The 25,794-nt window shown below is 50.4% G+C and overlaps 1 protein-coding gene across 2 annotated transcripts in view; it reads right to left on the reverse strand.

Annotated features, from left to right (window-relative positions):
- Gsg1l (GSG1 like) overlaps window positions 1-25,794 on the reverse strand; it is a 200,110-nt gene that overhangs the window by 67,003 nt on the left and 107,313 nt on the right. For both annotated transcript variants that reach the window (XM_021168971.2, XM_029479143.1), the window contains exon 3: window positions 8,451-8,603. In XM_021168971.2, coding sequence (XP_021024630.1) covers window positions 8,451-8,603 — 153 coding nt within the window. The remainder of the gene's footprint in view (window positions 1-8,450; window positions 8,604-25,794) is intronic.

Consider the following 25,794-nt stretch of genomic DNA (forward strand, 5'->3'; position numbering starts at 1 on the left):
CTCTCGGTTTCTATCTCTGTCTCTCTTCTTGTATTTCTCTGTGTGTGTGTGTCTTTCTATGTCTGTGTCTGTCTGTCTCTTTTTCCTTCCTGGACGCCAAAATGAGATCAGCCCTACTACAGCATGCCCTTCCTCCATGATGCTCTGCCTTACACAGGATGAAAGCAATGGAACCAGCCAGCCCATAGCAAGAACCTTCTGGAAACAAGAGCCAAAGAACATCCTTTAAAAAAAAAAATCTTCCTGGTATTTTGTTCTAAGGATGAAAAAGTTTTAGTGAAAGAACTGCTTATTCCTGGGACCCTGAGTCCCTTGGCTCTACCTCAGGCCATCTGTTAGTCCTCTGACTTAACAACCCATTTGGATCTGACGTCAACTAGTTCCCTTGAGCCTACTATTGTCCACAACCCTGCTTGGCCCTGTGCTAAGCCCACAGCACGGAGAAAACTCCAACAGACCTTTCTACCTCAGGGACTTCTGTGCGTCTGAAGTCATGCGATGAGCCCTCTCTCCACACTGACAGAGTTTGAGAATGACTGCTAATGCAGGGGGAGTTCTAAGGACCTTGGCGTGGCCGTGCCTGAAGCTTGGCAGCACACACTCGCAGTTCCTGAGCAAACTGGCTCTGTCATTACCCTCTCTGCCTTCATCCGACTAACTAGGTTCTTGTCACTTGCAACCAAAAGGATTCTAATAATATGCAAATATTCACTTATGTGACTTGAACCCTCTGCACTGTATTTAAATCTTCAATGCCCCTCACAGGCTCGTGTTTTAAGTGCTTGGCTCCCAGCTTGTGGCATGATTTTGAAGGCTGTGGAAACATTAGGGAGTGGAGACTGACTGGCAGACATAGCTCACTCGGGGCCTTGGAAAGTTGTACCTGACTCAGGTTCTGACCTGGTCTCTCAGCTTCCTGGGCCATCATGATGTGACCAACTGTGGCCACATTACTCCACTCTGCCCTCTCCACTGTGAGGGACTGAAACCCCTCCGAGTCTGTGAGTCAAAATGAGCTCCTCTGGCAGGGGTTGCCACAGTGGCAGGAAAGTAACATATTACTCTTCCCCTTCTTTCTCTTCCTCCTCTTTCTGAGACAGGGTCTCACTATGCTGTCCAGACTGGCCTCAAACTCATGATCCTTCTGCCACAGACTCCTGGGACATGGCATGAGCCACCATTGTGACACCCTGTGCAGTTGTAAGCCAACCCAAGTTACTTTTCCTCTGGAGTGTGGGTAAGAGACCCAGTGAGATAGGGCAAGGATGAGAGTCATGCAATGAAGTCATGGGTTCTTTCAGCATGAGTTTTGATGGTAAGGTGAAGAGAGGAATTAGGGTTCCAGGGAACTCTTCTTGTCTGTGACAGGCTACAGCAAGAACTAAACCCACCGTGAACCCACAAGTCACCAAAGTAGAGTAAGCTCCAGAGCCACAGAACAGAGGGAAGGGTGGCATGTGAGGCTGTCAACGAGGGAGGGTGGGGACTGAGCATGGCATGCCACCCCAGCCTCCTACAGCCAAGGGAAGGCACACGTGCCAGTCACAGGTGAGGGTGGGCTCATAAACACCACCACAGACCAGGTGGTGAGATGGAGTCTTTGCAGATGAGTTGGAGCGAGACCCAAGGGTGATTCGGCTCCCAGGACCCAAGGAGGGGAGTGGGAGCCACTCTTCTCTCCCCACCAAGCTCCTCAGGCTAGAGGTATCTGAAATGCAGGGAAATCATTGAGCTCAAGAGTCCCAGGTCCTCTGCCTAGACACAACACAGCGGTGGTGTCCATGTCTCTCCCTGCCTGGGGCCCTGTGCTTAGACCCACAGCTTGTCTTTAAAACATTGCCCCAAACCTGGCTTTCAAGTCCTTGTTAATTTTTATTTTATCCCTAAAGTTCTGTTTCTCGTTACATAACAAAACAGGCTGTTGCTGAAGTCACACAGCTGGTTATTTCCAGGGAAACGGACAGGTGTCTCTTCATGCCACGTGGATCTTGCTGAAAGCCCACAGTGAGCTGGAATGGGAAGGAATTTTCCAAATGGCTTGTTTTCCTAGCTCAGCTGCACTTTCCCCAGGAGCTGGAAGAAAGCAGAGATCATCCTGCCTGCTCTCAGAGTCTTTCTGGGGCTAAGGCTCTGTTCCCTGGGAGGTAGAAGAGGTTCCAGCACCCCTCAGTCTCCAAAGCACCAGAAACCCTGTGGCCCACTTTGGGGTCTCACCATGGCTTCTGTGGGTCCTGAGCACAATCCCTTCATGGATGAGGAACTGAATTTTTATATTGCTTTATTTTAAGACAGGGTCTTTCTATATCGCTCAGGATAGCCTAGAACTTTCCATATTCTTGCCCTGCCTCCCAAGTTCTGGGATTATAGATGTTTAACGCTATGCCTAGCTCTTTGGTTGACTTTTAATTGTATAAAAATAAATATAACACAATCTGGAATCATTCTTACAACTTTGTCTTTTTTTTTTGAAAACGTATAATTTAAAATTTTTAATTAAAGTAATTCGTGCACTTCTGTGACACTGTGAATGCCAGGCTAGGGATGAGCTAGGAGAGTCTTCAGCCAATGAGCTGTGACCTCAGCCTGGTGTTTTTATTTTAAGTGATACACAGTAGTTATACATATTTTGAGGTGGTGTGACATTTCATCACATGCGTGTGGCGTGAAATGATTAGAACAGTTGACATATCCATCTGTGATGGTGAATCCTTATCACCCTGATAAGCTTAAGTTTGTTTCACCATGGAAACAAACCTCCGGGTATGTCAGGGAGGGTGTTCCCAGAAAGGTTCAGCAGAACAGGGAGACACCTCCCACCCCACATGTGGGCATGGGCGCTACCACTCCACGAGCTGCGGTGAAAAGGGGAAATGGAATGAGAATTCATCCTTTGGTTTTTGATTGAGGACAGGGTGACCAGTTGCCTTATGCTCCTGCCTCTGTGTCTTCCCCACTATGATGGACTGCACCTTTGATCTGTGAGTCAAAATAAACCCTTTCTTCCTCCCCTCCTCCCCCTCCATACTTCCTCCCTTCCTCCCTTCCCTTCCTTCTCCTTCCCTCCTCCCTTCCTTCCTTCCCTTCCCCTCCCTTCTCCCTTCCTTCCTTCCCTTCCCCGTCCCTCCCACCTTCCTTCCTTTTTCCCCTCCCTCCTCCCTTCTTTCTTTCCCTTCCCCCTCCCTTCTTCCTCCCTCCCTTCCTTCCCCCTCCCTCCCTCCTTTCTTCCTTCCCTTCCCCCTCCCTCCCTCCCTCCTTCCTTCTTTCCTCCTTTCCTTCAAGTGACTTTTTCATGGGTGTTTTGTAACAGCAACAAGAAAAATAATAACCAATACACATTTCCTCAAACAATTAGCTGTTCCCTGTTTTGGAACCATTGAGAATCTCCTCCTCCCTCTCCTCTCCCTCCTCCTCCTCCTCTCTCTCCTTCCCCTTTTTTTTCCCTCCTCCCCTTTTTCTTCTGGCAGGGTCTTGCTATGTAACACATTGACAATTAATTAATTATTGTCAACCATAACTATGGTTCTATACAATACATTACTTCTCCCTCTAACCACAGTCATTTAATTATTTATTATATTAATTTTCTCTTCTGGTTTAAGCAGCTGAACTCAGAGCACTTTGTGCATCCCTACAACTGCAAGTACACCTCAGACTCCTTGACAGCCAGCGAACTCACAGGCCCAGTGGGACAACGTTATTATTCTAGTCCTCTGGATCAACACTTGTAACAATCACTGCTGTTGGGGAGACATTGAATAGCTGTCTGGCTTGACTCCCTGTACTGAGGACCCCACGTGAGTTCCTGGGCCAGGCCCCACCCAGAGAAGGCTGATATCTGTATCCCTCATCCACCTCTCAGATATTCAAGGTCAGTTAGGAATAATGATGGCAATGGCAGCTTGGGTCCCAGGCACTACGCCTCTCTCTGGGTGGCTCAGCCCGACAGCACCAGGTTCCACTTCAATAGCTCTCACCAGGACTGCGGACAAGCCAGTTTCCCATCTGCACAGTGGACACATTAGTCCAGTCCTTACCACCAGTCACTGAGGAGTAAATAGAAGGAACTCACAGCAGGCTTGCCCCACCGCAGCCTCTCCTCCACCCACAGCACCACTGCTAACAGAGGTGTACAGACACTGTGGCTAAAGACATCATACGAGGCCAGCTCAACCATGAACACAGAGCACCTTCGTATGATTCTAGGCATCGTCTTGGTATGTATTACAGAGACTTTGGACTTGGGATTTTTTTACCTTTCTCCAGCCTGTTGCTATGCAGTTGGATCCTTTCTTATTTTGAGACAGCAGCTAGCTCTAGCTCATAGCTGTCTTGCCTCAGCCTCCTGTATGTTGTGTTCACAGAGTGCGGTACCATGCCTGGCTAAGGGTGCAAGAATTTATTCAACCAGCCCAGCCAGATTCTCATAAAAACCAGATGAAGCAGGCCAAAGACAGAGCTCAAGGTCAGGACTGCTTAGCAGGAAAACTCGGAGGGGTCTGAGTCAAACTGAGCCACAGGAGTCTGTCTCTCCCATAATGCTGCCATCGCGACCAACGACAATCAGTGGGCTAATTTTCATAATTGCTAATTAACCCTAATAACTGGTTTGCATAAGGGCTGCCTGGCTCTGCTTTCTCTTCTACCAGAGAAACATTTTGACCTTGGACTCATCTGGTGCAGCAGATGGCAGGGCCCAATGCACCCCAGGAGTCAGCACTAGCCTTTGTCAAGCCTGGACTACCTCTCTTCCTGGACTACAGCAGTTCCCTCACCTACCCAGGGGGAACTCACCAACATCACTCCACTCCTCCAAGGCCCAGAGCCTGCTATACTCAAGGGTCTACCCCAGCCAGCTTCCTGAGTCTTTCCATCAGTAGGTGAGACACCAATCTTCCTTTGTAAATAGCCTTGAAGTTTGCCTCTGCCTCTAAGAAAGAATAGTAAACCCTCGCTCTCGGCCACCTGCTGATTCTGTCTTCACTATTTCACCTGGCTGCTACTGACTCCCGAGTTTATATTTTCTGCAGATTAATTGGAAAAAAAAAATGTCTTTGTCCTCCTACCCAGTCACACCCACAGGAAGATTCTATGAAAGCAGTGCAGACCCTTTGAAGCCAGTTCGAAGTGGCTTAATTCCAGTGTGCCACCAAGAGCAAGCCAATTAACCTCCCTGAGCCCTGGCTGTTCAGATGTCTGGAGTTATGGAGACAGCTGCTCACTCCAGCAGCTCTAGCAGTAGGCCTTCCTGCTGGGAGGCAGAAGGTCTTTTATTTTTCTGATGGGCAAAGGCTGTGATGAGCCCGCGGAAGAAGACAGAGTACCTCAGCTCAGGGGGATGGCAGTGCCTGCTGTGCTAGCTGCCTTTCCTCATCAGTGTGATTCCTTACCAGAGTAACTTAAGGAAGGGCTTGGTTTCTTGGCTCACAGTTTGAGGGTACAATCCATCATGGCCGCTGAGCGCTAGACAGCATCAGCATCAGGAGGCAGAGGGAGATGTGATGCTTGCAGCCTTTCTCCTTCCTATGCTGCCTGCAAGCCCAGCCCGTGGAACGGTGTTGCCCACAGTGAAGATGGGTTCACTAGCCCAATCTAATCCTCCCTCACAGACACGCTCAGGGGCTTATCTCCTAGGCGATTCTAGATCGGGTCCAGTTGATGATATTAACCGTTCTAGCTGCTTTAGCTGACAACTGACGTGTACTTGTTTGGACTGAAGAAGGTAGAGGGGTGAGCAGATGCTTTGGGGCTGTGGGAGGAGTGTCTGGAGGGGCAGAGGGAAGGGAAGGGGGAAGAAAGGGGGCTGCTGCAAGCACCGTACATACGCCCAACCCCCTCCATCACTGACTCCTTCTTTTTGATTCCCCCTGTCTTCCTTTATAAAATTTATTTATTTATTATTACTTTACTTATTCACTTTACATCCCGCTCACTGCCACCCTCCCGGTCACCCTTTCTTAGTCGCCCCACTGCTCAGCCTGTCTAAAGACAAAGGCCAGCTAGGAAAGGCTCTATACAACTGGGTCAGAAACTCCCTGGCCATTTGGAGCCATGGACCCCCCCCACCTTCTCAGAACAATATTTTCAGCTGCATAAAATAAATGCACATGGTGACAGAGGGAACCAATTGCAGGAAACAACTTGGCAAAGCACGCAGATTCCTCATGTGGGAACATGCACGCTGTTTTGTGAGCATGTTAAACAAGATTCGGTGGATGCCTGATAAACGCCCTGCTCCCAAGGCTGCGCATCAGAACACCTGCAAGCAGCTGCCGAGGGATGCGGAAAGAAAGGATAGGCGCTGCAGGTCACAGCATCCTGGCGCCTGCCCCATCACCACAGTGTAAGGAAATGACAAGTGACAATTTACAGGCTGTAGAAATAAGGGATAAATTGTTTTCCAAACCGGTTCACAGACTCTGAACTCTTCAAGACTCATGCCTGGCCTCACCTCTCTGCCATTTCCTAATGGCTGCTCCTTCTCCATCTCAAATTGCTAGGAGCTTCACCTTCTGCATGGAGGGGGGTCCCCATTTTAATCTCTTGTACCCACTATTCCTCACCTTGATTACTGCAGCAGCTTTCCTACCTCTCTTCCCAGGCTCCCTGTCTCTCTGTGCCTCTGTTCCTGAACCTCCCCCACCCCCATCCTCACCCCCACCTCCCGTGGCACCCAAGTACTAGAGATGGTACTGTGCTAGGCAAGCATTACTGTGGAGCCATATTCCCCAGCTCCCCTTTTAATATTTTATTTTAAAACCGAGTCTAAGTTACCCATACTGGTCTTGAACCTAGTCTTGGTACTTGTGAGCTTCCTATCTCCGCTTCCACAACAGCTGGAATGTCGGCATAGCTGAAATGTACCCAGCTCCCTCGTTCTGCTTGGTTGCATCAGGGCTCCACCCTGAACCCAGACCCACCCCCAAGTGCAGAGTGGATCCTGCAGTTCCCTCATCCCTTTGCTCTGAACTGCTCATTGCCTCCGTGTTGCCTGCAGGATGAACTTGGGAGGTTTTAGACATCAGCAAGGTCCTCATCTCTCCTGCCTCATCTCTTAACACGTTTTCCCCACCCCCATCCATCTCTGCCTTCTTGCCATCTGAATACCTGAAGTCCCACGATTACACTCCTCCCAACCCCTTTGCCTGTGTCAGTCCCTCCTGGAGTTATGTGCCAAGGGAACACAGCCTGCTCCCCAAGTCCTACTGCATACAGCTCTTCCACGCCTCAGTTCAGTCACACAGTCCCTGGGAAGGTGAGGATGCCCCTCCTGCCTGGGACAGAGAAATACCCAGGTCGCATCATGGTAACCTCGAATCCTTCTATGGCAAACTTCACAAGAGGGAGTTCTTTTCCTTCATTTTTCCCTAAACTCAAGCCAGTAGCTGGAGTCCAGAAGACCTTCAGTGGATGTTGATTGAATAAATGGATAAAAGATGGAGGCAAAGGGCAGGAGGGGTCTCAGTCTAGAGCAGCAGGGAACTGGATGGAGCCCGATGCTGCACTGCTATTGCGAAACTGAATTACCCATGTCCTCGCAGTGCATCTGGGGAGCAGGCTGTAACTTGTTGAATTCAGCTCTCTGTTCTTTAAGAAATCCCTCTGGTTTCTATATATACCTCAATTAGAGGTGATTATGCCCCTTGTCAGGAGCTCCTTGCTCCCATTTCATTCCATGGCAGCTCTTCCAGTGCATGAAGAATGGGATTGTAGGGTTTATAGAAATTCAATTTGCATGTGGCTTTTTAAGGGATGTGTGTCCCCAGCCAGCTTTGGGGACAGTGACAATACCTTGATATTCTTCCAGAGCACTCCCTGCTCAGCCCTCTTGGACATGGGTCTGGAGATGTCATTCTAGACACCTGGCCCTTGGGGCCAGTATACTTTTTTGGTGTGTTCTTTCTCAATTTCTCTGAATCCTATGGGAGGTGGGCTTCCCCATAGGAGGAAGCTCAAGGGAGAGAAGTCTTTTCCTTTCTTCCTTCCTCCTTTCCTTCTCTTCCTCCCTCCTTGTACCTGTCTTCCTTTCCTAGCCCTCATTGCTAGGGATGGAACTTAGGTCTTCAGGCATGCTATGAATGTGCTCTACCACTAAACATCAACGTCAGCCAGAAGGGGTCCTCTCCTCTGTAGCCCTGTGAGAGCCCCCTCCATGCACCCCTTCCTATCACCCCCTTGTCTCATGCCCAAGTCAAACACACAACCTACTGCACCCCACACTCATGCTAAGCATCACAAGGCTGGCCCTTGCTGTGTATGCTTGTCCTTTGTGGCACCCATACTATAGATATTTATAAACAGTAGGTCAGGGCTCAGAGGAGATGCAATAGCCTGTGTTCTCCCATCCTCACAGGGCTGTGCCCAGGCCCTGGGGGACACAGCATCCCCTGGTGCTGAGCAAAAGGAGATAAGCAGTTGTGTCCCCCCACCATGCTACTTCCCACGCTCCTTACCTGAGAGCACCGTGAAGACCGCAGCAAAGGCATTGAGCTTCAGCCCGTCTATGACGCTGCTGGAGTGGAGCAGCTCGAGACACATGAGGCTGAAGCCGACCACCAGCAGAAGGATGTAGAGCACCTCAGAGACCACCGACAGCCACAGCACCCCTGGAGAGACAGGTAAGAGCAGGTGAGAGGCTGTCCACCCCACCAGGCCAGCACCACCCACTGAGAACAGCAGGTCACTGCAAACCCAAATACAGCTCTATGTGCTCCCATGCTATGGCGCCCTGAAGGACCAGCGTGGGATGAGATTGGCACTGTGGGTATAAAGTGGATCCAAATGAGGAGTCTTTATGGGGTCCCTTCATCCCAGCCCTGAGGGGCACCCTGCTCTACATGGGCAAGCTTTCTATTGCTAAGTCCATTGCGGAGAGACCCTTTATTACCTGAGCCACAGAGGTCCCTAAACCCCGTCACCTGACTACAAGCCTTGCCTACAACTTGCTGGCCCAACATTCTCCCCTGTACCCTGCCCTGCTTGTTTCTGGAAAGCACTACTGCTGGGTCCATGACTTCGACCTGGGTTCCCCCAGGTGCTGCCATGCTTGGCTGTGAGCTTGCTCTCCTGGACACAGATGATTGGTCACTGACCTAGCACTGACCTGTTACTGCCTTCCTCTAGATCTCTGAGCATGATGTCACTGAGGTAGACCAGGAGGGGAGGTCACAGGGTTCCAGTGAGAAAAACTACCAATTCCAGCCCTTCCCGAAGGACGCTGCCCCTCAGCCCTTCTAGTGGTTTGGTGTGTGTCTTCTGGGTTGTCACAGTTTCTTCCCCATAGCAGCCCACCTTGGGCTGCTAACATTGCTAGCTTTCCTGTCTGTGAAGCAGTGAGCTGTGCATAGACAGTCTGGTTCCCAGTTTAGCACAGGCCTGGAACCCCAGTGACCCTAAAGGACAGAAGGTGTTCGGCCATGTCTCCTGGGTCCCTGGCTCCTGTTGCAGCTACAGCCTCCCACAGGACCCCCTCCCCCCAGAAGTGTGTAGCCATCGGTCATGTAGGCAATGCCCCAAGCTCCTAATATTTAGTCTGGACTCCACCCCCACAGTTACCTAGCAACAGCCAGGATGGCCCAACCAACTATAAAAGGAGCTGTTTGCCCCTCCTCGTTCTCTTGCTATCTTACCTCTTATTCTCTTGCTCTGACTCTTGCTCCCTTGCACCCCTTCTCTCTGCCTTCCCTCCCCCTCCTCCACATGGCCCTGGCTAGCCTCTGCTTCTCTACTCTCTCCCTTTCTACAATAAATGCCTTAAAACCATGGACTGCCTCGTCTCATCGCGATCCTCCGTGCTGCAGCAACGGAGCAGATCTTCCCCTAAAGAACTGAGCATCTAACCTTCCTCCAGGAGACGCTCTGTGTTATCAGCCACGGCCACCAGCAGCCAAATCAAGCTGCCCGCCAAACTAGCCACCTGAACTAGCCAGACTCTCTCCTCCCTGCTGAAACCTGCCACAGCTCTCCTCCTACTCTTTTCCCTTCGCCCCCCAACCCCCGTCCCCGGGCCAGAGTCCGCCTGAGGGTCCCCACCCGTTCCCAGCTCTTCTGCAACATACAGTGGTGTCTGGGATGTCCAAGAGCGAGAACCTGTCATCCCTGGCCTCCGTGCAGCCCAGGGACCCCAGAACTGGCTCCTCTGTGGTGCCTGAGAGTCAGAGCCCCGACTCCAGCAGTTCCGCTAGAACTTCAGAGTGTTCCCTTTCCTCAACCCCGGAGCCGGATCCCATGGCTTCTCATAGTCCAACGCCTGCTCGGTGGTTCTATGGGGTTTCCTACAGTCAAACCCCACCCAGCGTCCACCTCACACAGCGGCCCTAGCCCCGAGAAGACACGGGACCCCATTTTTGCCCCACACGTGTCTACAATGTCACCCTCTCTTCTTCCTTTATGCTTGCCACCTGCACAGCACCTGCTTTCCTCTGGTCTACCTGGTTTCCTTGAAGACCCCTATCCTGGCACCATGTCTTGAGCACACAATTTCTATCTGGCCAGTCCAAGTTCCTTTCCACTCCCCCTCAGGACTCAGGAATGGACCTCTGTGCCTCAGCTTATTCATCTTCAAAGTGGGGGTCATACTCAGAGCCATGGTTGCCAGAACTGAAGAGAAACAGTTTCTTGGTATTGTGTAAGATTCAAGTTAGCCCAGTGAGGGACCTGGTCACCCACCTGCTGATGCTGTTGTGTGGAAGGAACATGCTGACTTGTGGGAGGAGCCCAGGGGCTTCTGACAGAGATCAAGATTAAAGATGGCGTTGACGGGGAGGGATGAACTTGTGGGTCCATGGAAGGGGGTGGAGAGTAAACGGTGGGAATGGAGACCCATCCAACATGCATTCGCATCTACGCCACGTTGATTTGCTAGAGGATGTTTGAGCCAAGCCTGGCAGGTTGGAGATGGACCTAAGACCACTCAGTGCTGGGAGAGCCGGCTACAAGAGAGATGGCTTCAAGAACAGATGGAAAAGAGAGGCCTGGCTCAAGGCTGGGAAGGTGGGGCTAATGAATGCTGTCAACGTGACACAATCAAGAGCCACCTGGGAAGAGAGTCCCCGTGCTCAGAATGGGTTGGACCTGGGGGGTGCCTGAGGGGTTTATCTTAGTTATATCAATTGATGTGAGACAGTGGCCTAAGTGGATGGCAGTGTTCTTTGGGTTTGGGTTGTGTGAGTAGAGAAAGAGCTGAGCGGCCAGCAAGCATGCACCCATTCTCTTCCAGAAAACATTCATTCATTCATTCATTCATTCATTCATTCTCTTTGTGCTTGACTATGCATGCGACTAGCTGCTTCCCATTCCTGCTTCCAAGAATAGCAGAGCAGGCTTCTGAAGGGATTGTCCTTGCCCAGAAACTCTGGGGACTCTAGGTGCCTGGGATCAAATCCAGGCTGTTTCACTGGCTAGCAGAGGCCCACTCTGAACCTCAGTGATCTCTTCTGTGGAATGGGTATGTGGGAGGAGGATCCAGGAAGTGACTATTCCCCAGAACAGTAGTCACTGCAGTCCTTCTTGAGGAAATGCCTCCAAGAGATGTGGGGAAGCAGGAAGGACAGATGGGTATGTGTTGGGAAGCCGTATCTCAGAGCTGCCTCTACCAGAGTCTCATCTCACTCCTCACTGGCCACCCTGGCTGGAGGGTACAGAGGAAAATGCATATTCTGATGGGTGAACAGAAAGGGCTCCATGTGCCACAAAGCCTTCTATGGGCACTGGAGATTCGTGGGACACCAGGCTCCCTTATCGTTGGCTCTGTAATGAATACCACGTGTCCACTTTTATCATGGTTGTTGTTGCTACTCTTGGCATGACAATTACAATTTCTATGATTATTATCTGCTTCTGTTTTTGAGATAAGACTCACTGTATAGCCCCGGCTAGCCTAGTACTTGGATCCCCCTTCCACGGTGCTGGGATTACATGTGCCACTGTGCCCAGCCTGTTGTTATGATTCTTGGCTCTGGGGTTAGATGGGTGGAACCCTCATGCATGTGCTCCTGAGCCCAGTGAGAAAATAAGGAGCTACTCTAGCCAATCAGCCCAGCCTAGTTCTGGGGAACGGGTGCTAGATACTCCATCCTCAGCAACCCAACCAACCTCATGCCCTAGACCCAGGTGTGCTCCACACTGGCACCTTCGTCTGACTTTCTAGTGATGCCCTGACCACCAAGGAATCAACATCACTCTCAAGGGGCATATAAGAGTTGTTGGGATAACCTTTTTTGTGCACTGTGTAAAGGTTGTCCTTGTATTATTCAGATGTTGATTTCTGTACTGGCACCGGATAGAGTACAAGGACCTTGATCTTGGTACTGTTATTTTTACTGGATTGTCACCTGCCTGAGTATCTCGTAAACACTCTTCTCCATCACCTTCTGATTGGTTTAATAAAGAGCTGATGGCCTATAGCAAGACAGGAGAGAAACGATGGGGCTTCCAGGCAGAGATAGGCTCTCTGGGAAAGAATCAGGTGTGGGGGTTGGGGCTGGGGAATAACATTTGCCAGCCTGACATGAAGGAGATCAAATGGTCTGTGACATATACTGGGACATAGAGGTAACAGGCCACATGGCAAACTAGTATAGACAGGGTTAATTAAGTGATACGAGCTTGTTGGGAAATAGCCTAAGCTAAAGCTATAATAGATACTAATTGTCTGTGTCATTATTGGGAGCTAGTGAGTCAAGACAGTGACAATAAAGAGTCCCCCGAATCTACAGCACAGGTCTACTTCCTCTCAAAGACTGAAACATTGAGTTGAACCAAAGGACGAAGCAGTTTTAGCCTCATAGTCTAAAAGTTATTATTACCTCCATTAATAATGTGTTCTTAAAACCTTCCTAACACTTCTCAGTTCTGCGAGTAGGATGAGGAAATGAGCATCTCGTGCAGCCTAGGCTGGCCTCCAACGTGCTTTGTAGCCCAGGATAGACTTGAACTCCTCCTGCCTCCACCACCCATATGATCAGATTGCAGGCATATACCACCATGCCTAATTTTATGTGGTACTAGAAACTATATCCCTGGATTCAGGCTAGGTGAGTTCTCTGCCAGCTGAGTCACATCCAAAGCCCCTACTTATTATCAACTGTTACAGGGAGGCTGAGACTCAGGCTCAGCATCTTCTGTGCAGTTACTTGTTATGCTGGTGATTCTCTGTAGATTTATCTTCACCCTACCCCCTCCCTCTGTGACCACCCAGACATCCTCCCATGCCTCTGCCAGGGGATGCTCTGTGCCAGGACCCTGAGCATCCTGGACCCGTGGCTCAGCCCTCAGGACTAGTGAGACACCCATGTCTTTCTGCCTGTGTCATCCTGCCCAGGACTGCTTTTGCTGTGTTCTGCCTTCTTGGCTCTAAGTGTCCTCCACTCCTGGCTGAGGTAGCACCAGCCTCCCACTACTGTCAGCCTTTGGGGATATTGGAGCCCTCAATTCCATAAAAGTAACTTCTCTATGCCATTTGAACAATTTTTCCCCCAGGGAACCTCTCACCAGAATGAGTCCTGTGCTGTTTGGAGAATCCCCACCCATGAAGGACCCTCCCTGGTTCATCTTTTTGTGGTGGTCAATCCTGGTCTTCCATCAGAGCTAGATTCAAGTCAGTGGTCTCAGTAGCATAGAGAAGCACTGTTACTGGTGATGGGCATGCAGCAGAATCTTGGGGCTCACCTGATACAATGGGACTGGACACTGTTTTCTATAAACTGCTTTAGTTACCATGGAAATCAGCATGGAGGGCATTGCTAAATAAATAAATAAATAAATAGCTGACTATGTGACCCACTATGCCACTCCTGGGGTATGCTCAAAGGAGTCCCACTCAGCATGTCACAGAGGCACCTGCACAAGAGTGTCCATTGTTCCCCCTATTCACAGTAGATAAATAAATCTGCCCATCAGCAGCAGATGAGCAGATATGGAAAATGAAGTGCAGTGGAGTATTATTCAGTCATAAAGGAAGAATAAGATTACATCATTTTTAGGGAAGTAGGCAGAAGCGGAGTCACTGTGTTAAGTGAAATAAGCCAGACTGAGAAAGGCAAATCACATTTTTCTTCTCATTACCGAAATCTATATTCAAATTAAAATAGAAGGGATACTGTGGAGAGTACCAGAAGGATGAATTTGATGGAAATACATTATTTACATATGTAAATGTCATAGTGAAGTCTTTTTTCTTTTTCAAATAATATACTCTAATTAACACACAAAGAGACAAGAAAGGCAGCCCAGCTGACAGCAGAGCCTTTTCTGACTGTAATGGGTCTGTACAGGATGTGGATGCATGCTCAGGCTCGGAGGCTCCAAGCTTCCTTTTCAACATACATATGGAAAAGAGAGTTGACTTGGGTAAACATAAGCCCATGCTGGAACGTTGAGTGTTGGTGTCTGGAGGACATGGCGCAGACGGTGGGAATAATGAAGCGGCAGGAGACATACGAAACACCAGGGACGGGCGGAGAAAGGAGCAGCAGCCAGGCCTTGGTTATGGGGAGGGGTGATCAAAGACAGGAGAGTCTCCCAACTTGCTGCTGCCACTAATGGCTAGATTTGCAGCAGAGAATGGGTGACCTTCAGGGGCAGAAGAAATGGAAAGATTTCTCATCAGGTGGGGCCCAGCTGACAGTTAATCCTGTTAGCTGCACTTTTTGCCTTTTTAAAAAACAGCTTGGTGGGGTCAACTCTGACCTACATCGATGGAATTGATGGGTTTGCAGGACCAATTTCCCTTCCCTTGCAGCCCCTTCCCAGCTGAGTGTCGCCAGAGCTGGCTCCTCACTGGGCTCAGAGACACCTGGGGGACTCGAGCCTCAGCCTCCAGTGACCTTGAGTGTGGGCTCACCTCCGTCTCTCACTGCCCTCATTTGAGAAGTGGGCCGGGTAGACACGGAGCCAGAATGACAGACAGTGCAGAAGCAAGCACCTGTGGGTGCTGTGGGCTTGATGCTGGTGTGCGTGCCTGTGTGTGTGTGCGCATGAGAGTGAAGATTATAAGTATAATTATTAACAGTTATAATCAGACCTCAAATAGGGACGCCATCCAAGAGCTGTGTGGGCACAACATGCACCTACGACCCCCCTAGCCATGCAGCTGGTCGGTTGTAACCTCTCGATGGAAGGTGAGGCCCTAGAAAGGCCGAGATAGACATGTTTCTATGTAGATTTCACACTAAGTAACCGTGAAGGTGAAGCACCACGGCTGGGGTGTTAGCGCAGGCCTCTGACCCCTGCACTTAGGCTCAGGGAGGCAAGCGGATGAGGAGTTCCAGATCACTCCCTGTTCCTTGTGTGGTTCAAGGCTCGTTTGAGATGCATAAGACTCTATCTAAAATATGTCTAATTAGGTGATTAATAAGGTGTACTGAACAATCCCATCCTAAAAAAGTAAAGAAAGAGTGAGATGCCATAGAGAAAGACGCTCAGCATTCTCCTCCCGCCCTGCGTTTGTGCGCATGAGTGCTTGCACCTATATCCCCAAGAGGACCACACACATGGGAAGTATATGTAAATCTCCCACATTCGCACCACACACAGGGAGAAAGCATAGAATGTTAGATATGTGAACATTCTCGTATACACCACACTCACACAGAAAATATACAATAGTAGATATACAAAAATACCCCCAGGTGCACCACCCACATATAGAAAGTATAGAATGCTAGATATGTAGGCACTTGCTGTGACTATCCTTATCCAGTACGACCTGCTATACGTAACTGGACATTCCCTGCCTCCATGTGACTGTCAGTGTGCTGGATTTGTTAGGGTCAGCACCACCACACGCAGAAGAGCGGAGTTCTGGGATGTCAAGACAGGGACGGGAATTTTCGGTTCCGTTATAGTGTCCTGGGAGCAGTGCTGTGACTGTCATTACACAGGTTGGTGGGGTTCGGCAAGGTGTTGCTGATCATTTGTAGGTGAGTGTCCTGGTTGGGGGCGGGGGCTGGGATTGGGCCAGTAGCCATCACCATGCAGAGCTATACAGCTCCTGTATCATGCATGAAAACCAGGTCATAATAATCAATACTAAGGCAGAGAAGTGTGGATGGTGGACTTTACCAGAGAGCCTGGGCAGGTGACATGCTACTACTGAGTCCCAGGGTTTCTTCTGTAAGTGGGGTCTCTGCCGCCACTTCCTGGCCCACTCTCAGGATTAGGTAGCTCATTGGCGAGTCAAGTGCTAGTCCCTCTCTGTCTGCACATGATATGTGAAGCCTTAGCTCTTCCTACTATGATCCTCAGTGCTCCCCTGTGATATCACCCAGGTCTGGGATAACAGCCTATCACCCTTAGACAGATAAAGTCTTTCAAGGGAACAGAAGGGAACAGTTGCAAAGTCACAGGAAATCAAGGTGTTTCAAGGGGGGAAAAAACAATTCTTTTTCCTCAAAACAAATAAATACGAATTCATCAGTTTAATACACTGGATCAATAAGTCACAGCACGGTGGCTGTGGGCTGAGTTCGGCAGCACGCCCTGAAGGGAGCGTGTTAAATCATGTAAATGACGCGAGCCAGTCTACTGGGGCTGGGAATGGCTCAGTGACAGCTGCTTCTTTTTAAAATGTCAGCATGGAGGGGGATCAGTGACCAGAAGGTGTGGGCTGCCAAGAAAAGGCCAGAGGCCTTGAAGAAGCAAGAGGAGGATCTCTGGAGTCACGGCCCCCAGCCTGCCTGCATTTGAGAGGCTCTCTGTGCACTGCAGGGTGGGATGTGCTGTCTCAGAGGAATGCAGAGGCAGAGGCAGGCTAGGGGCTCACTGCACTCCCTGAGCCGTTCTCTGTCACAGAATGGGAACTCAAGGGCAGGTCCACTGGGATAGCCAGAAAGGGAAACTGCAGAGGGACCAACAGACCTAGCCCTGTTGCTAGCATCCCTCTATTTGAAGCTCCAAAGGCAGGGCTTGGAGGTCCATCTGCTGCCAGGGGGGGCCTCAGTTTTCCCCTTGGGAAAGTCAGGGAATTCTCACACAAGCTGCCAGCAGACAGAATCCAACCAGCAGAAATGTCTTGTTTGGCCCACACAATATTTTTAAAAATATCTGCATTCATTGTCAACATTTAAAAATAGGAAAGGCCTCATCAAACTCCAGTTTTCTGAAGTTTATTTGCAAATTGGGTGGGCGTGGCATGATGAGCCTGAACCGCCACGTGGCCAAGTGAAGCTAGGGCTACCGCCCAACAGAGCACACACTGACAGGGTGGCACAGACCCTGCCTGGCACCTCAGCCTTTTATGGTTCCTCCCTGAGTTTACAGCCCACATGACAGTGTCTAAAACCATTTCTGTCCCTGATACTACAGGGGCACAGAATTGTTTTCTTTTTGGTTTTGGTTATTGTTTGGTTGATTATTCACGAGACAGAGTCTCTCCAGGTAGTCCAGGTTACCCTGAATCTGTGAACCTCCTGCTTCAGCCTCCCAAACTCTGTTTTTGCTAATAGGCACTCCCAACTCCTGACTATGGATGTAGTATTTCAAGGCCCCAGGTGGTACCGAGACCACATGCTGGAGACATCCCTAGCCCCTGAATCACCAGCTTTCTCTGTGCTAGGGTCTTAGCAACCATGCGGGAGAGCCAATATTCAGAATTAACTGGAGGGAAAGGCCTTTGGCTCCGATTCCTTATCAGAGCCAAGTATATGAGGAGTTTTCTTGTCCACAATTCATAGCCTGAGGCTGAAATGTCTCCAACAGGCTTCCATGGTTAAACAAGCACTTGGTCCCCAGCTGATGGGGCTATTTGGGTCTAGCTGAAGCAGGTCACTAGATGTGGGCCTTGAAGGACATACACACCCCTGGTTCTGGTCCATGCTATCTGCCTCCTGCTTGGCGGCATCCCCACCATACCATCCCCACCATGGTGACTAAGGGCTTCTAAAACCATTCTCCTAAGTTGCTTCTGTCTGTCAGGCATGTCCTGTGATCAGATGAGTAACTGCCAGCCCCGTTGCATCCTGTAGTCTTTCTACCGAGGCCCAGAGATGGTGACTGAGTTGCTCAAAGTCACAATGATCTGAGTCCCTTTAACAAGTCAGGATGTCTTATAGGCTTTGACTCAAGGTCCCAGTGGACATCCTCAGAGGCTGCCCTGTGGGATGTAACGGGGCACTTGGAGTGGAATTCTGGCATCAACAGTCAGGTTCTTGAGAACATGGAACCTGGCTGTTTTCTGCGGACCCAGCTTTTCTAGAACCATCCTTTCCTATGACACAAAGCACATCAAGGCCTCAGCATGTCCAGGAGCTCTGGGATATTCAGGACCACTCCCACCCAGACTACTGACTCAGGTCAGCAGTAGGTCAGCTCCCCAGAAGGCTGAGATGCATAATCAGGAGCCAAGTGAGAGATCTGCAGCAGCAGGTTCAAATGCATCAATGAAGCATATACTGCCTGAGCCAAGTGAGTCCCAAGCAGAGATACTCGTCTCCAGCCTTGTTCTCATCAAAAATGTTCACGCCCTACCTCCCAGCCCTGTGCCCATGCCACCTTGCACAGCAGTGGACCTCGAAGAGGTGATTAGCGTCTTGAGGTTGGGATACCCTCGTTAGAGGGTCCACAAGTGTCATCACAATGGGGCACCATTATGCAATGTGGGAGGCTGGGTTGGGAGTGAAGATGCTCCATCAGAAGCAGGGCATGTAGTGACATGAGCCAAGGGTCCCAATCTCTTAAAATGAAATGAGGCAGAAGAACGGGCTCTCAGGAGCATCAAGAGTGCCACAAAGGGCTGGGGCTCAGTTGGAGAACACTTGCCTAGCATGAGCAGAACCCTGGATTCCATCTCTAGTACCATGAAGTTTCCAGAAAGCAATCCAGCCCTTGTGACAGACACTTGGGCTTCACATTAGGGACCTCACTGAGAGATAAATCTGTTGTTTTAAGCCACCAGGTTCCTTCAAAGTCATCTCCTCCAAGAAACCTGTCCTGATTACTCCAGCCTCAGCAGTAGTCTCATGGAGACTCTTGCATTAAATGTCTTGACCCTTCCTCTTGGTGTCTCCTATAGGAGAAGAACCTGAGCATGAATCAAGACCTCTGCAATCGACTGACCTTCCCTGATCTCTTTGAGCCTCAGTACATAGGAGGTCTACAGGAACAAGTGCCCCTTCCTCCCTCAGCAACAACCACTGAACAAACTGGTTTGTCTCTGACAGTGCTATCCTTCCTCAGAGCTCAGAGGCCATAGTCCCTGTCAATTCTAAACCGTCTCTGGCAGATGTGCCCTTTAGAAAGGGCTCTTCTGGAAGCCCAGGACAGTCTCAGAGCATCTGAAACATGTCATAGTGACCTTGGCCTTCAGCACCAGATAACAGGAATTGCTCATTCTCCCCAGGAAACAGAAGCTGACACTGGGAACACACCACTGCCTCACATGTTGGGACTGGAGGGTGGGGAGGGGAGGAGAGCTAGAGACTCCAAGGCCAAGGTTGAGCTCTGAACCCATAGACATGCCTGCAGCCCCCTCTCGGGTCATCCTGGCCTAGATGCTGGCCTCCCGGCCTTCCTTTTCCATCTGCACCTTGTAGCCAAATGGGGTGGAGACAGTCAGAGAAGTTTCAAGACGTCCAAAGGATAGGGTTTGGGCTTGTGGATCTTTGTGCCCCCCCATGTCCCCTACTCCCCTTTCTTTTGCTCTTTCTGTGCCCTCTCTTTCAATTTTTAATCCCTCATTTCTGTCTCTCTCCAGCTACCTATAATATTCTTAAATTTTTATTTCAACGTTATGCTTGTATTTTTAAAGAATCAAGAGTCTTTTTGAGACTCTGCCAGGCCAGGACCACATTGCTACTTTCGAACAGGGACCAGGGCTGAGTGACAGCTGAATGAGTGTGGACAGACAGGTCACTCTGAGGGACAGCTGACTGAGTATGCACAGACAGGTCATCCTGAGTGGCAGCTGGAGAAAGCTGTGGGAGGGGAGATGGTGGGGGGAACTGTCAATGATGGAGATCAGAGGCACTCAAGGAGTGGGGGAGAGGGATGAGGCCAGCAGGGCATGGTGGGAAGCTTCTTGTACCTCCTAGATACCTGTTGATTTCATGCCACCTGCTGCAGGTCTAGGGTTGTGGGGCTGTTACTGGGATGGGGGAAGGGAAATCTCCCCTGTCCTGGTTTGACATGGTTGGTTGGTTGGTTGGTTGGTTTCTGTCAGCTTGACATGCGCTGGAGTTTGAGACCTTTGAAGGTAATGCCTGACTCTGGTACTTTTGGTTGGCCAGATGGGAGCAGCTTCCACCATATTCCCACTACCATGAACTCATCCACTATGCCTTCCCTCCCACGATGGAAGCGCTCTAAAACCATGAGCCAAAAATACAGTTTTCCCCTTAGGGAAAACATTTTGTCTTGGCAGTGAGAAAAGAAAAACAGGACAACATCCCAGGCCTCATCCAGGTCTCAATTCTCAGTGGCACAGAGGAAAGGAACCTGGCTCCAGCTTGCCAGGAGCTCCAGACTGAACAAGTGGGTCATAGTCTACATCATACCATCTATATCAGCCAGGAGTGCCAAGCACCATAGCTGCCCTCAACTGACAGTGGGCATGTATCTCCATCATCACCCTGCAATGTATCTCCATCATCACCCTGCATTCCTGATGAGAGGAAACAGAGGTACAAAGAAGGGCAGAGCCCAGGACTCCAGCTATCAGGTGGCAGATCTGGGACTGCTTCCAGTGGGAAGGGACAGGGAGGGGAGAGGGGAGAGCTTACATGCCATTTCCTGTACTAGAAGCATGTAAGCAAGTGACCTAATCCTTGCTGAGCTTAGGTTACTTCACCTCTGTGATGGGATGCTAGTGACAGAGCCTCAGTGGGGACTTCCTGGAAACAACAAAATACATGAGAAAGTGCCCAGGATGCAGGGAACAGAGGATTGAAGGCCACCGTGGGGCAGACCATGGAGCCAGCAGGGCTGTAAGGACAAGAAGGAAGCAGCTGAGGGGATGCCACCACAAGGATGAGAGGAGGCCCAGGAACATGAACCAGATGAGGACGTGGAGGCAACAAGCTCAATGGTTGAGTTGAAGGCCGTGCTAAATGGCTAGGAGAGAGCAGAAGGGGCTGAGGAAGCCCCAGGGTCAGGCTGGGTAGATAAGGTCTCCAGGCTTCCAAGCAGAGCCAGGAGCATGAGGAGAAAAAGCAAACACTTCCTAAGGGTGGACAAATCCATCATGGGGTCCCCAGTGACACTGACAGTCTACAGGTGGACACTTCCATCATGGGGTCCCCAGTGACACTAAGAGTCTTCAGGTGGTAGTAGATATAGCAAGGTGGTCCCGGGCAAGATGGAGTACCCACGGAGGCATTGCCTCTGCAGTTCTCAGTGTGTGTAGCCTCAGACCACATGGCCAAGTCTCTAAGAGGATGAGGAACTACATAAGTGCACCCGTCTGTCCCCACCCACTCCAGTTTTCCAGTCTTCATGATGGTAGGGCCTCCAGCAGCTGAAATGGGGACCTTGGCCTCTGAAGAGCCACGAGTCTCCCCTCCTTGACCACTCTATCTTCTCCTCCACCCCTGCTTGCTCCTTCTCATCATGTTCCTTCAAGGCAACAGGCCTACTCTACCTTACGGCCACTTGAACTTGATGTTCCCTCTACCATAAATGCTCTTCCTGGGATCTGCAGTGACCTAAATGTTGTCGGTGTCCCCTAGTTGCTTGTGTGTTCAAATGTAAGGCCTACTTCCTTTCATACCTAAATGGCATCAGCCTGTCTTCCTGACCTTGTTATTTAAAATTGCCAATAGCAGTCCCCACTGGGTCTAACCCCGTTCAGTATCATGCACGGGAGCTGTGGCTGATGTCATGCAGGCCAGCATCTCACGTGGGTGCAGCGTGGGCTCTGGGGCAGCACTTTATAAACCTCGTGGACTTAGAACCTGATCATAAGAGGGTCTGTTCCTCTTTATCCCACTCACCCTGAGACAGGGTGAGAGACTTGGACAGCCACCAGCAGAGTGCTTGATAAGAGACTCAACTGGGCCACACGAAGAGGAAGACACTTCCTCAACCTGATCTCCAAGGCATAGGCAGAAGATTGATAAACTCCCCAAATCTCCACAGTGTATGTACTCTTAGGCCGCTCCAGTCAAGGTGGCTGTTTGACACCTGGGCTTCATTGGATAGCTAAGCTGATCTTGAACTTGCTATCTTCCTCTTTCTGGGCCTCCCCAGTGCTTGTGTGGTAGGCTACCCACCATGCCTCACTGCTAGATTGGGATTATTCAGGCCCAGGTGACATTGTCCTGGAGGGAAAACAGAACCACTGTGTGCATGTGTGCACGTGCATGCCATGTAAGGGGCGGGGGTTGGGGGGATCCTGTCTAGTCTGACAGCCACTTTGAGCCAACTCTGGAAGGACACAGTGTCTTTCATCCTGCCCTCTCCCTCCCACCCCCACCTCGTCCACAGGATCCTGGCTTTCTCACTTTGGCAGAGGAGTTTAAAAATATCCAGACTGCCCAGCTTAGAGTTTGCTCTCTCATCTGGAGGTACCCACAAAGCTTTTGCCAATAAAAACGGCATTTTCCTTTGGTGTTTATAAAGATCAAAGTCCCAGGGAATAAGCAGGCTGGCGGCCTTTGAGAACAGCGGCTTCCCAGAGTCTGAGGTTTGAGGTTTCAAAAAAAAGGGGGAAGTTTTTTAAGGAGGCCCAAAAGGTTAGGTTTCCAGACAGTTCACAAAAGAAGGAGCCAATCCAGTTAAGATCAGATGAAAAAAATAGATCCGACCTCAGTAGTAATAAAATTTAGATTAAAATCCCATGAGGCAGCTCTCGAAGCAGGCCTATTAAGCAAAGATTTTCAAAGATGAACTCCAGGAGGCGGAGAAGAGAAAGTGCCTTTCCCTCCAAGACTCATTTATTTCTCCAGTTTCCCAGGTTCTCTGCAGATAAGGGCCAGGCTACCCAGGCTGGCTACTACACTGGGCTCCCTTGTTCTTGGCTGCTTCTCCTGGAATGCTCTTTTGTCTTATCCTGTGGCTGGTTACTTTTCTCCACGTGGGTCTCATTTCAATTCTGGATGCCAGCTCACCCCGCCACCCTGCAGGTCCCCTCTACTGGGCACTCCCCCACGGAGACACCTCTTGCCATCCCTTCACAGCGTTCTCTTGCTTTGGCTTTCCCATCTGTGAAAGAGGTGTTCCTAATGGTCTTTCCTTCTTCAGAACTCCAGGGACATAGGCAGGCCCTGATATCCTACCCTCTCTGCCTCTACTCTCTCCTCACAATGCTCTGGGTAGCCCAGCAGTGTTCCCTTTGGGCACAGAACCAGCTTTTCCTTGTATTCTGGGAGCTGGGCCCTTCAGCTCCAGGGTGGGGCTGTACCCAAGATGGCACTGGGTCTCAGAGTTTATAGTTTGGCTAAGGACTGGGCATATAACTGGAGCTGAGCCAGTCAGGACCCAACTTGAGACTTTTTGGAAACATTTGGCTCTCCTTCCCCCTGGTAGTTGCTAAGCTGGGGAGGGGGAATGGAAGCTGGGGGAGGGGGGAACCTCTGTCCTCATACAATCTGTCCTCAGGAAACAAGTACAGGAAAGAGCTGAGCTCAAGCACATAGGGATCCGAGCACCTGGATCCAGCTATGCCTGAAGGGGCCTGTGTGCATTAATAAGCCCTTGTGCAGGTTGCTGGCAAGTCCTCTAGAACACTAGTAGCTTTCGGCCTTTGCTGTCCCTGTAAGGATGTTTATCAGAGAAACGTTTGCTTGCTGGTCAGTCTGCCTCCTGGGTAGCATCTTCACCCCTCTGTGTGACACTGCTAGGCACAGCACTGACCAAGCCTCCATGGAAAAGAGAAAAAGCCAGTAAGATAAAGCCAGGCAGCTTGAGGCTTTGATGGAGGGGGTGCTCTGTCGGTTCTAGAAGCTCCAGACTGTGATCCGAGCAATTAACCTTTCTGTGGGAGCCAAGGCCAATTATGTCCCAGAGGTGTCTGGGCATCTGTGTGGCTGACCAAACGCCTCAGCCTGTCTTGGTTCTTACAGGCTGAGCACACGGCACATGTGCTGCCCGGTTTGTCTCCTCCTTCCACTGGCTCCTCCCTCCTCCCTGCTCCACACACTGTCCTCAATGACCTCTGCACATCCGCTTTCCCCATCCAATACTTCCTGTGCTGGAGACAGCAAGCATGCTCCCAAGTTCCCCACTATCTGGTCAGGCCTGACCCCCCCCCCTCCACCATTGGTCTCAATCCTGTGACTTGTCTCGGTCAGGACATTAATGTGACAGAAACACCTTATAAAGTAGATGTAAAAGTGCTGGTCGCTAATGGCTTTATCTCCATCCAGGACCTACCCAGGCTAGCTCATTGGTGGCTGAGTGACCAGATCCCCCTCAGAGTCGGTCTATAACCCTAAGGCAAGCCACCTGCCAGCAGAAGCTTCGGGCCAGCTTTGGCAGGAGCTTTTGGAGTACGGACTCAGCCTTGCATACTTTTGAGGGGTATGTTTGTTACATGACATGGTTGTGTCTGTAGATAGCTGATACATCTAGGCGTCCTGGTTCCCTTCAGCTTTCTGGGCACTTTTCATCTGTCTAATGTGACTTTCTTGTTCCCACTGCTATCAGTGCCACAGCCCATGTGGCTATACCAGAACACCTGAGAGTGTCAGCTACAGAGAACAGAGCTTGTGTTCTTAGGATTCTGGAGGCTGACGTCTGAGATCAAGGAGTTGGTATGGAGAACCAGGCCCTCATGATGTCTCCATGTCAAATTGCGCTACTCCAAAGTGTGGCTGTATCCCTGCAGCCACTTAGCTTCGGAGATTCGGGACTCATCCTCTGACTCCTGGTTTCCTCATTTGGAGGTAATAATCACATCTCTGCCTGTATCATAAGAGGAATTTCACTGTACTTTACCATGCCTTGTGTACCTAGCCTGCAAGGATTCACCTCCTGATGACCTCCAAGGCCAGCTCCTCACCTCCTCCATTACGGGTGGTATCTGGCCAGCGACCATCCAGAGAGGGTAGATCCACTGTGGCGCTGGAGGAAGCAGAGGATTTTCTCGCTGAGATATGTTCTGCCCAGCTCTGGAAAGCCACCATTGCTGGTCCTCCGGGAAGGGCTGTGACAGCCCACTGCCCTACTCAGAAAGGCTAAGCTAAGCATAGTCACCACCAGCCTACAGCATCGGATGGTGAGAATTTTGTTGTTGTTATTCTTTTCTCACAGTGCAGCCCAACCTGCCCTTGAACTCGCATCTCTCCTGCCTCAGCCTATGGTTATGGGTATGCTTCTAAACTTTTGGAAACAGTGTGGGCCTTAGTTGGTTGAGGTGGGGGGCGTGTTTATGAACTCCACCAGCGTCCTGTGCTGTGTTCATTCCTAGTCAACTGCAGCTGATGCAATGTCACAAAAACCTCAGCTTGGTGGGTGTGATCATTCTCTTTTATACAGTGGGGAGCACCAAGACCCTGACAGTTCCGCTTGGTCCCAGAGCTTCTCAAGGGCAGTAGTGGGGGATGGGCTCTGAGGCTGTGGGATGTGGCCAGTGGAGTCTGGCTTTGTCACTCTGCTGCAGACTGAGCCACGCACGCAGGAGCGTCTCACTGAGGATAACCGAGCAAGGTAGGCTCACACATACTCAGCTGCACAAGTGGGAGCGTGGCCTCAGTCTCCTCAGACTTGCATGCCCATGTCCTGAGTCTCTCAGGCAAGAACATTGTATGGCCATGACCTACTTCTCCCCCATGGCTGCCTGACACATACTCCCACCCCTACTGCCAGCATGAACAAACCCTGCTCAATCCAGCCACCTTCCTCCAATCTCTCTCTCTCTCTCTCTCT

Source organism: Mus caroli, chromosome 7 (assembly GCF_900094665.2).
Source record: "Mus caroli chromosome 7, CAROLI_EIJ_v1.1, whole genome shotgun sequence".
Classification (NCBI taxonomy): Eukaryota; Metazoa; Chordata; class Mammalia; order Rodentia; family Muridae; genus Mus; species Mus caroli.